The 14493-nt window shown below is 42.1% G+C and overlaps 1 protein-coding gene across 2 annotated transcripts in view; it reads left to right on the plus strand.

The window, feature by feature from the left end:
- Positions 1-14493, plus strand: part of NEK10 (NIMA related kinase 10) — a 177003-nt gene that overhangs the window by 107803 nt on the left and 54707 nt on the right. For both annotated transcript variants that reach the window (XM_045857452.1, XM_045857453.1), the window contains one exon: positions 5278-5491. In XM_045857452.1, the coding sequence (XP_045713408.1) occupies positions 5278-5491 (214 nt within the window). The remainder of the gene's footprint in view (positions 1-5277; positions 5492-14493) is intronic.

The raw sequence follows: 14493 nt of genomic DNA on the forward strand, positions 1-14493 counted from the left end.
TCTCCACTTCTCTTCATCAACAGGGTTGGTATCGAGTCAACAAGCCCCGGGGTACCATCACAAGAGGATTAAAAAGTACTTTAGTTAACTGGAACAATGTAATGACATTGGAAATATGAAAGCAATTGGATTTATTCTGTGGGACTTGAGAAAATGGAGCCAAGACCGTGGATAGAAATTCCTGGAGGCCAAGGTCAGCTCACTGTTAGGAAGCAGGTGCCAGAAGTAGAGATAATGCAGAGTGGAACAAGCTGCTGGGCGGGGAGCGAGTTCCCTGTCACCGGGAGGTTTGAGAGAATGAAGGATCACTATGAAGAGACTCTAGATTAAATCTTTTTGAGGATAATTTTTATCCAAAATAATAAGATGGCATAATAAGAGCTGACAGTTCGTTTTATAGCCGACTATAAATTAAGATTGCAGCCTGCATTCTGTGACAGATGTTGTTTTCTTTTAAAGTTATTCAAGACTCATTGTCTGGGTTCACACCACAAATAAAGTTTCATCTTTGGAAAATTTGATATAAAGAACGAAATCAGTCATGGGTTGCATGCAGTCACATATTTAATTTGCTTTGGATTTTTAGTCTTTAAAAATTTAGTTCCCAAAGAATCAGGGAACAAATTCAATTTCCTGTTTCCTTCAGGCCGTTGCTACGAGGGACACATCAAGACAAAAGTGTCCTTAGTGATCATTTATGACTCAGCAAACCAGGCTCAGAGCCAGGTGTTAGTAATGCTACGGAGCTTTTGAGAGCTAAGACGCCCATTGAGAAAATCCAGCAGACTCATTCTTGGTTTTAGACGTGGTGTTGTTTCCAGTCACATGTATCCTCTTTCTTCGTCTATGGTGCTGTCTTCTCACTTTTGCTTCCTACGTCTTGTTGGGTACAGCTCACACAGTTTGTATTTCTAATTTGTGGTGTCTTTCCTCTTACCTGTTTGTTCAGGTGGCGGACAAGCATATTTGGTCATTGGAACCATTTTTTTTTAAGATTTTTATTTATTTATTTCTAGAGAAGGAAGGGAGGGAGAGAGAGAGAGAGAGAGAGAGAGAGAGAGAGAGAGAGAGAGAAACATCAATGTGCGGTTGCTGGGGGCCGTGGCCTGCAACCCAGGCATGTGCCCTGACTGGGAATTGAACCTGTGACACTGTGGTTTGCAGCCTGCGCTCAATCCACTGAGCTACACCAGCCAGGGCTGGAACCATTTTTTTTTTTAACAGACTTTTAAATTGAGAGAATATCTTAGCAACCCTGAAGAGTTTGGGGTAGAAAATAATGCACTTCATCACTCTGTGCAGTACCAGCATTACTATTTTTACCTTCCAGTACACTGTCGAGAGAGTATTGTCTGTTTATTTTTTAAAAAGGAAGAACTTTCCCTATTATGCACAAAATATTCCAGTTGCCTTATTTTTTCTCTTTCTGTGCCTAGTTACATAAGCTGGCTGAACCTCTGTCTCAGAGGCAGTCATGAGACTAACAAATGAATGCATTCAGGCCCCTTCTCAGGACAAGTGGATCATTACATTTTTCATCCCAACTCCAACTCTCTGTTTCTGTAAACACAAACCTAACACAGTCCGACATGGCCGCCCCCTAATTCTTTCCCTCTGGTCTCTCAGAATGGAGTGGGGGCAGTGGGCGGGCTGAGTGGGGCATCCCAGGTTGTTTTCTAGAATGTGATTTTGTGTCTATTTGGTTAGAGAACCATCGAAGCGTTGGTTTGCTCTTAAGAATTCCTCTGCAATACCTAAGCAGGGAGACATTTCAGAGCAACGAAGCTAAACTAGAACTTCTGGTAGGAGATGTACCTGCAAATCCCAAAGTCTGTGGCCAAATATTTTGGGTTATGGATAGGTAACTTCTTAGATGGTAAGCTAAATTAGTTAGTTAGTTAGTTAATTTGCCGAATTCCTCTTAGGACCAAGATTCCGTTTTCTGTGCCACAGAGACCATGGCGAAAGGGACACGTGTCCCTCCTCTCCAGAGGTTTCCAGTTTCTAGTGCAGAAACCAACAATTACAATACAACAATTGTAGAAGTTTAAGTGCTTAAATACAGACATTGCAATGAGAACATACAGAAGGGGGACAGTGAGCCTGTTTGCGGAGGGTCCAAGAAGTCTTCTAACGGAGACTTGGAGAAAAGTGGGACTTAGGCAAGCAGTTAAGAAGTTTGGGAAAGGGCAGATACCATCAGCAAAAGGCAGATTCAGACAGAAGGGATAAAAAATAAGGAAAGAAATGGGAGCATAGGAAAGCCACAGCTATTTGGGAAAGCACAGGTAGGAGCCTTTGTTGGGCTGCTGGGGGAGGGGGAGGAGAGGAGGGGAAGATGTGGAGGGAGGTAAGGGCCAGTTCAACAGGAGGCTTGCACGGCATGCTGGGAATTTTAATTTTGTCCTTTTGGGCTTTTGGGGGTTCTTGAGCAATTCTGAGCAGAGGAGTGGTGTAATCAGTTCTGGAATGTTATTCTGGTAGCAATCTACAATAGGGAGCAGAGGTGGACAAGAGGTGAGCGTGTCATTTAGGAGACTGCTTCAGTAGTCTAAGCAAGTGGGGATGAAATAGGCCAATGGCCATAGTGTTAGAGGGGAAGGACACAGATCCAAAAATTAGTTAGGAGGTAAAAGCCGTGGGACTTACTGTTAGATGAATGCGGGAGGGGATGGGAGCGAAATAAAGTTGTGGGTTTTCTTTTCCATCCGTGGAGCTGTTATAACTGGTCAGCATTTCACAGGAATGGCTTCCTTTAATCAGCATACCAGCTGGATGAGGTGGGCACTCTGATGATCCTATTTTATGGATGCCAAGTCCTGCCCAAGATCAGAGTTAATGAAGGATGAGCCAGGACTGGAGCCCCAGCAATGTGACTCAGAGCCTGCAGACCTAATAACGATGCTACACTGTATCTCCCAGGTGGCAACGGCAAGGTGGGGAGCTGCTCTGGGAGAGGAGATGAGTAACCACCAGCACAGTGGCCATCCTGGTTCCGTTTGCCATAAACTAGAACTATGTACTCTCGTCATTTGTAAAATTAGCTTATGTTGTCTTTTTGATTTAAAAGAACCTCAGCTAATAATTCAACTGCTAATGTTATGCTAAATCAGTTTAAAAGTCTGCAGACAAAGAATTTAGAATATCTGCACTAATGAAAGGCCCAGATGCTGGGAGTTTTGTTTTTGTTTTTTTTCCTCTTACATAGCAGTCATAACCAACACGAGGTCGACCAAACGTTACATTTTTTTTATCAGCTTTAATTCCTTTTGCTAATTAAGTGAGAGTAGAGGAAGAACCTGATTTAATTAAAAGGCGAAATTTGACACTTAGCTTCTTTTGTGATCATGATCAAAAGTAAGGAGCTTGAATACAAATATTTCCCTGCCACACCAAGCCGGCTTTCTGTGTTCACGACCAGTGCGCAGGGCCTCTGCCCTCCAGTCCGCCCTGTGCTCAGGGTCCAAGGCTCTGCCCCAAGGTTGATAATTTTACGTTTGAATTTGTCTTTTGGAAGTGAAACGTGATGGGGCAGAGGCATGTGTGTTGGGGGATTGGTGCCTTAGCTCCTGCCCCCTGCCTCCCAGGCACAGACTCTCAGCCACCGGCTCCCAGCCCCCGGGGCCTCCACCTGCTTCCAGCTCCATCTCCCTGATCCTGAGCCCTCATTGCTGCAGGCCCCTACCTGGTGTGGCAGTTGGGTGTGCCAGCGGGGGAGGCCTGTGTTCCTCCTTTACCCTCCTCCCCTGTGGGGTGTTGCTGCAGGTAAGGAGGGGTTGGGGTGGAGCGTGTGCCCTCCAGTGTTTTGGGCCAAGCCCAAGAAGAGGTTGTCCCTGACCAGGCTGGCAGCACCGCAGTGTGTTTGGAGGGTGATTGAGTGGGGACCTCTTGTGCACCTGCAGTCCAGGTACCGAGTGCATCCTTCGGGCATGGAGGTCGCAACTCTTTGGGGTCTCCCGTCCACCTTCAGGATGCTGAATTGCGGAAAGAGATTGACTTTGCCAGTCCCTGCCGTGGTCCCAGATTTTCATTTCATACAGGGAACCCCACAGATTATGTACCTGTCCCTATGTCCACAATCTGTCTTATTTTGTATATGTTAAATTTCATAGACTGACCTTTACTGAATATGAATTCAGAAGATGTATAAGTGCCGACCATAACCATAGCATAAGCCCACTGCCGCAGAACTTAAAAAGAAGCAGCATAAAGGTAGAGCATAAAATAGTGATATCTTAAAATCTGATTAGGACACATATAGTTTACTCATGGTCAATAACAGTTAGAAGGAGCAATCAGACATTAATAAGTCAGAGGCTTATTTTGACCTCTGTTGTGAAGAATAACTATGTGTGATAATTCTTTAGTCTTGCCTGGAGACATCAGTAGTGGCAAAAGTTGTATGAATTATGGGTTGCTAAGACGAATACAAGATGTGAAAACTAGCTCTTTTTCTCAAAGTCCAAACAAATTAAACATTACTGAAAAGCACACATAACTTTAGTGAAGTTAGTAAATTTGAACTTAAAAAACAGAGAAAATGCTATAATGAGTGCCAGAAGTATTTTGTGATGCTAGCCATCGATCTAGGTAATTGGTTCCTTGGCGTCTAGAACGGCCTTCTGTTTGTGTTTAACTGTGACACAAACAGCACTGTCTTTAGAAAGCTGGTTGTTATTTCCTCCGTCCAAAGTCGCAGAAAATACTAGCAAGCCAAATTAGCTATTTTTTAAAGAATTTACTACAAACATCTTAAACCTCTTAAGTAACTGGGTTTCATTTTGTTTTTATGACCTCATGTTTTGTAAGACCCAGTCAGGTTGTGTTAACAGTTGCCACCGTACAGCTGGAAGAGTCGGATAACTTGTGACTCCCCTCCCCCCTAAGCCTTTCTTCCTTTTGGTGCATCAGGGGTGATCGTCAGGGCCTGTGTCATTGGTGCCCTCTTCGTTTCACTGACCAGTGAGTTGGTGGCGATTTTAGAAAATGACCGATTCACACAGGAGAAGATGACCCCATCCTCCCATCCTGAGACTGCGCAGCCTGTAACCCTGCCTGCCGTCCAGTTTCCAAGAGGACAGTGCTGCCTCCCCTCTTCTTCCCAAACTTTGGAAAAGTCTTGGGTTCAAAACTGTGCTTGATGTCCATCTTACCCTAGGCTCTCTTGGGTGCAGACACCATGGTGGGCACACAGTGGCATGTAACTTTAGCCCTCCAAGCCCCATGGCCTGGTGCTGACGTTGACCAGAGTGTGGTAATTAATACCTCTTCCCCTAGGTGCCTCACTCCCGATGCAGAAGCCCGCCCAGATATTGTGGAAGTCAGCTCCGTGATATCGGATGTCATGATGAAGTATTTGGATAGCTTGTCTGCGTCCCAGCTGGCCTTGGAAAAGAAACTGGAGCGGGAACGGAGGCGCACACAGAGGTACTTTATGGAAGCCAACCGGAACGCCGTCACCTGTCACCACGAGCTGGCTCTGCTCTCTCACGTGAGTGTGAATCTTTCAACCTCTTCGTGATACACTCTGACAGGGCAGTCTGAGGTCATTCATGCTGGTCTTAAGGAGCATTCGTCTTAAGTTAGGAAGATACTAATTGCTACATGTAATAGTTCACTATTAAATGGTTACACATTTGCATTTCTATATCTTAAAATAAAATAAGTCAATATAACTGATTTTTCAAAGGCCTAACCCATAATTTACTGTATATATTACAAAACCAGAGTTATCAAAAAGCTCTCTTTGCAATTCTTTAAGTTTATATTCTGATCTTTGCGTAAGTGGCAGTGAGTGCTTATACTTAATTTCTTTAGCATTCTGATGTTGGGAATATGGATGAAAATGTCATGAATTCAGAAAAGGAAATAATATGTGCCTTAAATTTTTTTCTTATTAATCTGTGTAATTGCATTTATTACTGTTAATGGTGGTGATAATATTGCTATTCTTCAAGTCAAAATATGGGCTTTTATTTTTCTTGCCAGTGACCTTTAAATTATTTTGATACCGAAGTTTATATCTGAGCACAGCTTGAAAAAGGGACCCCAGTGCTGCAAGTGTCCGTGTGTGCAGGCCACTGCTGTGGCTCGCACTGTGGTTTCTTATTTTCCTTCCTTTGCATGTCTGTTGCGTCGTGGCCCATGGCCCCTTCTTTGCTCAGGCCCTGGGCTCCCCTGAGCAGGGATCCAATAAGAAGCCCTCCAACCTGTAAATGTTTTTTTTTCCCCTCCTGGGGCTGGAGTCCAAGGCAATAGGGTCATACCCCCCATTCTTGACCAGGGGTACTTGGTCATTGAATTTCTTTCCAGGATCGTAAGGACCTTCTCTGCATCAGCTGGGAAAATTTTATAAGACATTGGTCTCAAAGAAAAGGCAGTTCTGACTTCTTGAACATAGTTTCCAGAAAATTCCATCCCCCCTTTTTTAGAAGGAAAGCCTATCCTACTGTTAGGTGGTGGGTTTGTCCTGACATACTTGGAATCCAGAGCTAAAGCTTCAGTCTGATTTTCTTTGGGGGGAAACTCTTTCATCTTCATTGCCTTAGAAGCTGATCCCAGCTGTAATTTCACAGCACAATTCATGGTGATTCTCCAAGGCCCCGGTTTATGTTTAGGAGCTTATTACTTGGAATTACAGCTCTTGCAGAAGGCAGTTACGTCTGCACAGGGAGTCAGAGTGCACTTTGCTTGTTGTTTCCTGGCCTGACTTTGTAAAAATGAGGCAGCAATAAGAAACACGCGGATGCCATGTTGTATTCAGAGTATAGTTCTTCCAGTGAAGTAAAATGCAAGAGATTAAGCCATTCCTATATATCTTAAGTATTTGAGGTCTTCTATTAAGTTCTACACTGCAAAACTACTTAGCCAATTTCCAGTTGGATATAAACAAGTCAGTTTATATGAGATTCATGTAGCTGGTAGGTAGAGTTTAAAACCTTACAGCAGAAATTCCCTTGTCTTTAGCAAAGCACCTAGAGAAAGACCATTTAATTAATTTACTGAACTTTATTCCTAAGCTTTTAATCAAACCTGTGTTGTGAGAAATTTGATACATTTATAGAAGTAAAGAAAGTGCTTTGGGTCCCCATCCCCCAATTTTAATGATTTGCTACTTTAGACCAGTCATGTGTCATCTCTGTTTACTCAGTACCGCCTTCCAAATCCAGGGCACTGTATCTTTTTAACTGCAGAAACCTAGCTGTCAGGCCATGCCCAGCTAAAACAAAAGGAGATAGATAGTCAGTGAGGGAGTTTTGAGGTTCTAGAGATCCTTTACGCATGCATAAATTAGTGGGAAAATATCACCAATTGCAAAGCATTGGGATTAAATAGATTAATGTGTTTGAATCCACTGTGCCAATTAGAAAGTGGCATAAATTGTAAGATAGCATCAGTTACGTAAAATGAGCAGTGCTTATGTTGAAGAATAGTTTGTTGCTGCAACTGGTCGCCCTAACACTCACTGGCGCATCAGCACTGCATCCAGGGAAGTGCCTCCTGCAGTCAGTATTCACTGAGCATCTGCTCCTAGTCAGCCTCCGAGCCCTCGTGCGTGGGGCCTGGGGTCTGCTAGCGGGCCTGGAGAAGTGCCTCACTTCAAAACTTGTGTCACTATTTTAAAGAGCCACAGATACCTTCTTTTACACTATTTTAGGTATACTGGTGGTTTTTCATTTCGAGATTAATCAAATGGTAACTAAAAGGAAAAAAGGCAGCTTTATGAAAGAACTGAGAAGGGAGTATGATTACATTTCCCTGAAGATGGCATGCAGTTCATTGGTGATATACTCACTGGGTACCAGTGATTTGTTTTCAAAGTCCCATCGACACCATGACTGGCAAAACAAGTTTTGGTATAAAGTGGTATGTTTTTTTTTTCTTAAGCATTATTATGGTTTGTAATTGTTTCATTTCAAATGTAGTGGCACGTTCTCCCACAGTAGCTAATATCAATGGTGCAATTATACAATCTAATGACAAATCATAAGTGAAAGGAAAGAGAAATTAGTGGGCTCAATATAACTTTATGGATTCCTAGCACCATAAAAAATCCTCTGTGAGTTAATTTTGCAAATTAGTGGGCGAACAAACAATTAATAAGAAACATAGGCTCCTATCTCATGGAGTGCGTGCTGTGTACTTTTACATGCCAGCTTATTCTTAGCTATGGAAATGTCCATTGTGAAACAGTCAAGACAAGTATTAACACAGACTTCAAAAGAACCGAGAAGTCTTTACTAATAAAGCACCTGCCTGTGTACTGTGGTTTAATTACCCTCTCTGAAAGAACCATGACTTGATTTTGGAGAATGTTAAGGTTTCCAAGTTTTATAATTCAAAATAAGAGATCTCAAGGAGAGCACTGAGTCAAGAATTGCAAGAATTCAGGAAGAATGCAAGAAAAAATGAGGTTCAGTTTTACTTAAATGTGTAGTAATGACAGGCTATTGCAGTATAGAGGGTGTTGTGGTATTGCAGCGGTCAAAGTCGTGGTTGGCGTCCTGCCACTGTATGCACTGTGTTAAACACACTGAATAATTACCCTTAAGGTACTATCTTATAGCTCAAACAGAAGTGGCTATAGACATTTCGAAAGAGTGTGCTACTTAAATTTTCTCCAGCAAATATAAGGATGAGTGTTAAAAAAAATCCAGCCTTGAAAATGTGAATAAGTCGTGGAAAACTTCAGTTCCATCCAGATTATTGGGGTTTTGTGCATTCGGCTTTAGACTGATGATGACGTTGGTGCATAAAGCCCGTTCCTGCGCGCTCCAGTGAGAGCCCAGGGAGGCTGGGGAGCGCTGGTGCGAGAAGCTTGGTCTCACTGCAGGAGGTTTGCACGTTTTGCCTCTTCTCTTCCAACAATACTGGGCAGGCACTTTTATTTTCACTATCCCCATTTTAAAGCTTGATGATGGTTTCTTTTTAGGGATTTAGTGAGTCCACTCAGTTTGGGGAGCTACTCTCACGTCTGGAAGCCTAGCAGGGAGCAACGCAAAGAGAAAAATTGAAAACACTTGCCATCTATGATTAATGAAGAAACGAGGGATGGTTGAATGCCTTCTGCATGTAAGGCATGGTGCTTGGTACTGTGAAAGCTTGGAAAAAATTATAAACAATGGTCTTGGTCATGAAGTAACTTACAATCTACTTGGGAAGCCAAGACACATATGCAGAGGACATTTCTGACGATTCCAGATGGCTTGGATAAGTGCCAAGTGAGAAATATGGGTGATAGTTCAGGGACGCGTCCTGAGCAAAAGACCAGGCCTTGAACACTGGGTAAGGAAGTCACTGCTGGGTGGAGAAGAGTAGCGGACGTGCAGAAACTCCAATACACTAGCTTAGCTCACTTAGGATGAAGAATCAAATTTTGAAAATGGCAATATTTTATGCTTTATTTAGTAGGTAAGTAAAAGCAAACCAAGAAAAGCTAAGAGACTTCCCCAAGGTCACCAGGCTAGTTAGTGACAGCCCTAGAAGTTCAGTCTCCTGAGTTACAATAGATATTTTTATGTACAGTGCATTATATTTTTATACATGGTTCGAAAGGTCTGGGAAAACAGGCTGATACTAGATGGCAGAACTCTGTGAATACCTAGTCGAGGTGTTTGGATTCAATCCTAGTTAGTGTGAACTAAAATGATGAATTTCAGTAGCCAGAGGGGAGGGGGAGGGGCTTTGGGGGGAAGGGCTTCTCAGGAACCACTATAAAGGACACATGCACAAAACCAAGGGGGAGGGTGGAAGCGAGGGAGCGAGGTGGGATTGGCTGGGGTGGGAGGGAGAGTGGTGAGGGGAAAATACAGACAACTGTAATTGAACAACAATAAAGTAATTGGAAAAGTAAAATAAAAAGCATTCAAATTACATTAAAAATTGATGAAATTTCTCCGCAGAAACTGACAACCAAATTATCAGCTATTACATAGGCTAATTCTTCCATATTGTTCACATCTTCTTCTTGAGTTTTCTTTTTTTATTTATTTTTGCTGTGGTTTCCACTTCATTTCTCTATCCTGGTTCCCACCTTATCTCTCTAAATACTTCTTTATTTTCTCCTCCAGTTTAGATCTTCCGCTTCTCTTCTTGCTCTTCCCCTAGCGAGCTGCACCCAGCCCCTTCCCATGGTTTTTACTTTCATGTGACTTTGGGTAAAAATCATTGGTACCAAATGGGAAGTTTATTTTCTATGATCATGTATCATTTCATTTTGAATCCTTGTTTCTGCTGATGGCAGAAAATGATGGATGTAACCATGATCACTTACATCAGTCTCTTTTGGCCTAAAAGTTTCTTTCCCTTTCAAAAATTCTCTTCTCCATTTCCTTCTTCCCGAGATAGCTACTGGGGCAGGAAGAAGCTTAAGCATCCCCATGCAGGGAGGTGGGGTGAGAGGGCCGGGGCTCTGCATGCCGCCTTCTTGTTCTGGCCTCTGCAGGTCATAGCTGGGGTGACCCATCTCTGTGGCTTTGGGGCATCTGTCTTGCCATCGTTGGTTTGAGCTGTCTTCTCCATGGTCCATCCACCTGTCCTCCCCCCATGCAGTGATGGCCTGGGGGACTCACCAGCCAGCACCTCAGCTATCTTCTACTTCCCCAGTGGGGCACGCGGGAGCTGTGGGTTCCCATCCGTGCCACACAGAACTACCTGCCAGTGGGGGCAGTCTATCAGCCCACCAGCTCTGGTACCTCCCTCATTCTTTCCTATGCTTCTATGCCAGGTGTCAATCATTCAATTACCCACTCAGCAAGTATTTATTGAATATCCGTTAGGTATCCGACACTATTCTAGGTACTAAGTATACTAGAGTGAGCAAAATAGACAAGGCTCATCCTCATAAACCTTTTGTTGAGTGCCCATATAAACCACATAGGATATAGTGTTATGATGATCACAAAACCTCTATGAAGCTTCCAGTCTTTTCTGGCTGCATCTGGATTTCCTGGTCAAGTCCTCTGTGTATTTCTACCACCTAACCCACTCCACTCCCGAGGCTCACTCTGCCGGAGAGGGTGTGAGGAGGAAAACATGGGTGCTTACCCCCCACTTCTCATCTTCTATCTTCCTGTCAGGCTTTCTCTGTGCTTCAGAACGACTTCCCAGCTCTCCGTCCCCTCCCCCAGAAACTGCCCTTCCCTTGCATTCTCCTCTTTCCCCACATGGTCTTCACCCCAGCCTTCCTTGGGTTCGTAAGCCTCAGCCTCATGGCCTGGTCTCAATAATATAAGGCCTCTGGAAGGAAAAGGATACAAAACTTTCTAAGAAGGCAAAATACACTAGAATGTATTTTACAACATAATCTCCACACCCATTTTCTGAAGACCTCCAAAGCTCTCCATCTAGTCCCTGCCTCCTCTGTGTGCCAGACCTAAACTTTGACCTGGACCTTTGCCTGAATGTCTCACGGGCCCCTTGCACTTAGCAAGTCCCGTCGTGAACGAATTCTCTTCCCTTCACTCTGCCATGCTGTACCCCTCATCACGCTAACTGGGACCCTGACACGTTCAATTCACTCTCCTTCACATCCTGCATCCATTCCTTTAGCAAACTTTTACCAGTTCTGGCTTTCAAATGCCTGGGAAATCCATCTTCTTTCAGTTCTTACTCTCATTATCTCACATTGGATCATCGCAGTGTCCACCAGTCCTGCCTCTAGACTCTTCCTCACCCTGAGCTGTGGTTCATTGCACCCTTGTCCGTGTTTATCCCAGTGACTTCGAATACTGCTGGTATTTAAGGGGCAGCAGCCAAGGATGCTAATGTTATTCCATGGGCAGGACAGTCCCCCTACACAATGTCTGAAGCAGAACCAGTGGGAGATACAGATGAAGAGATTTATTGTACGGAATTGGCTTCTATGACTGTGGGGGCTGCAAGGCCGGGTCCAAATCCACAGGGCTGGCTGGCTTGAAGGGCAGGTTGGAACTGTTGGGCCCAGGCTAAAGCAGCTGTCCACAGGCATAATTTGTTTTTCTTCTCAGAGGAGCCTCATTTCTCCTTTGAAGACCTTCCGAATGATCGAATGTGTTCCATGCAGATAATCTAGAATCACCGCCTTCCCTTAGCCATCCTCCATGTGCCCACCCAAACCATCTTTCCAAACACTCACATCTGTTCTTGGTAAATTATCTCGTGCTTAGAACGGTTCCTAAATGTTCACACGGTGAGTCCTAGAAATTTACTCTAAGCTTTTGGTGAACTAAGAAAGAAAGATTTCTATGATAATTTGATATTGTCAAAATACTTAAATAAGGCATACATAATTATCATCTTAAATTTTATCCATTGGGGGGGGGCAAGGCAGCTAGTAGAGTGTTAATCAGCCAATTTTTTTTTTTTAATTTACATACCTTTCATAGTTCACTTCTTTATTGTGGAGTTCTTATTGTAGTTTTCAAATACAATCTGTATAGCCCTGGCTGGTGTATCTCAGTGGATTGAGTGCGGGCTGAGAACCAAAGTGTCGCAGGTTCGATTCCCAGTCAGGGTACATACCTGGGTTGCAGGCCATGACCCCCAGCAACTGCACATTGATGTTTCTCTCTCTCTCTCTTTCTCCCTCCCTTCCCTCTCTAAAAAATAAATAAATAAAATCTTAAAAAAATACAATCTGTATATATTCTTAGCAAAATTTATTGGCATGCGTTTGATATCGTACTTAAATTCTCAAATGCTTTTACAGTTGACCACTTAAAAATTGAGCAGATCAGCAAGCTCCTGGTTCGTGTTTTCTTAGTGTGAATTTTAAAAAATGTTGTGCTGTTTGTTTATCTGAGTTACTTTATTTTTATTATGCCATATGTCAGCTGCAAGTGCTGAGCACACCACTCAAGGCGTGCATCTGTAGTCCTCTGCTAAGAGATTAAAGAAGCCATGTGGAAAATGATGTATTTTAAAAGGACAATATTTTTGTGAGCATCTTTGCTTTTATTGTCTGGTTAATTGTTGACTGAATTTCCCCCAAGGCTATGAAAATGCAACAAGAAATGATGCATTGAAAGAAATAACAGGAAAAATCATGAGTTGTCTTAGAAATGTTCTGTATTTGTTATGTTTTAAGAAAATAAAACAATGCCTTATAGGCTCCCACACAGATATACACGCAATTGTTACATCCACCCCCTTTTTACTGATACTAAGTACATACAGTAAAAGGTACACATTTTAAATGTGTAGCTTAATAATTTTTGAACACGTATAGCTCCCACCCAGAACCAGATTCAGAATCATCTCAGAGAGTTCCTTTGTGTTCCCTCTCATCCAGTTCCCTGCCCATGGACAGACTGTCAGAATTTCCGTCACTATACATGACTTCCACTTATTGTTTGACTTTGTATATAAAAATCACACATTACTCACTCTTTAGCATCTACTGTCTTTCACAGGACAGCATCTGTGAGATTCCTCTGTGGTGGTGTGTATTGCAGAAATTTGTTTATATTGCTAGAGTATTACATTGTATGACTATATCGAAATTGGTTCATTCTTCTGTTGATGCACACATACTGTGATTCTACATTTGGGATTTTAGAAGTAAGACTGCTATGAATTTTCTTGGGTAAGTCTTTTAATTTCTCCTAGGTCAATACCTAGGGATATAATTTCAGGGTGATAAGGCAGTTATCTGTTTAACTTTAAAAAAAAAACTACCAAACGGTTCTCCAGCATTGTAGGGTTTAGCACTTTAAGGAGCAATGCATGAGACTGTTCCACATTCTTGTAAATATTTAGTCTTGTCAGTCTTTTAGATTTTAGCCTTTGTAGTGGGTATAAAAGAGCATCTTTTGATGGTTTTAGTTAGCATTTTCCTGATAACCAAGAATGTTGAGTATTTTAAATGTGTTTATTGATCATTTATCTATCTCTTTGCTTCTGTGAAGTGTCTGTTCAAATCTTTGCCCATTATTTTATTGAATTATTTGTTCTTGTCTATTTGTAGGAGTTCTTTCTATATCCTAGATATGACTCTCTGGTCAAACATATGTATTACAGATATTTATCCCAGTCAATAACTTTTTTATTTTACTAATGACATTTTTCTGATGAGCAGGAATTTTGTTAAATGTTAATTTTGCTAAAGTCCAATTTATTTACTTAGATTATTTTTGTTGTTCATGCTTTTTGCATTCAGTTAGAGATATTGTTTCCAATCCTAAGTTTGCAAATATAAGCTTTTTTTCCCTTGTAAATTATTTGTGGTTATAGCTTTAATATATAGGTCTGCGATTCATTTTGATTTAATTTTGTAAATAGAATAATGAAGACATTGAGTTTTCTTTTTTTTTTTCCAATATGGGTAACTAGGTTTTCCAACATAATTTCTTGAAATGCCTAATCTTTCTCTATTAACTTTATTAGGCATCTTTGTTAAAAATAATTTGACAGAAAGTATGTGGATCTACCTCTGAACTCTATTCTGTTATATTGTAAATTTTTAATAAGTTTTGAAATCAGTGGTGTAAATCTTTCAATTTTTTTCCTCTTTGT

The sequence above is a fragment of the Phyllostomus hastatus genome, unplaced genomic scaffold, assembly GCF_019186645.2.
Source record: "Phyllostomus hastatus isolate PE091 unplaced genomic scaffold, TTU_PhHast_1.1 phas_scaffold_129, whole genome shotgun sequence".
Classification (NCBI taxonomy): Eukaryota; Metazoa; Chordata; class Mammalia; order Chiroptera; family Phyllostomidae; genus Phyllostomus; species Phyllostomus hastatus.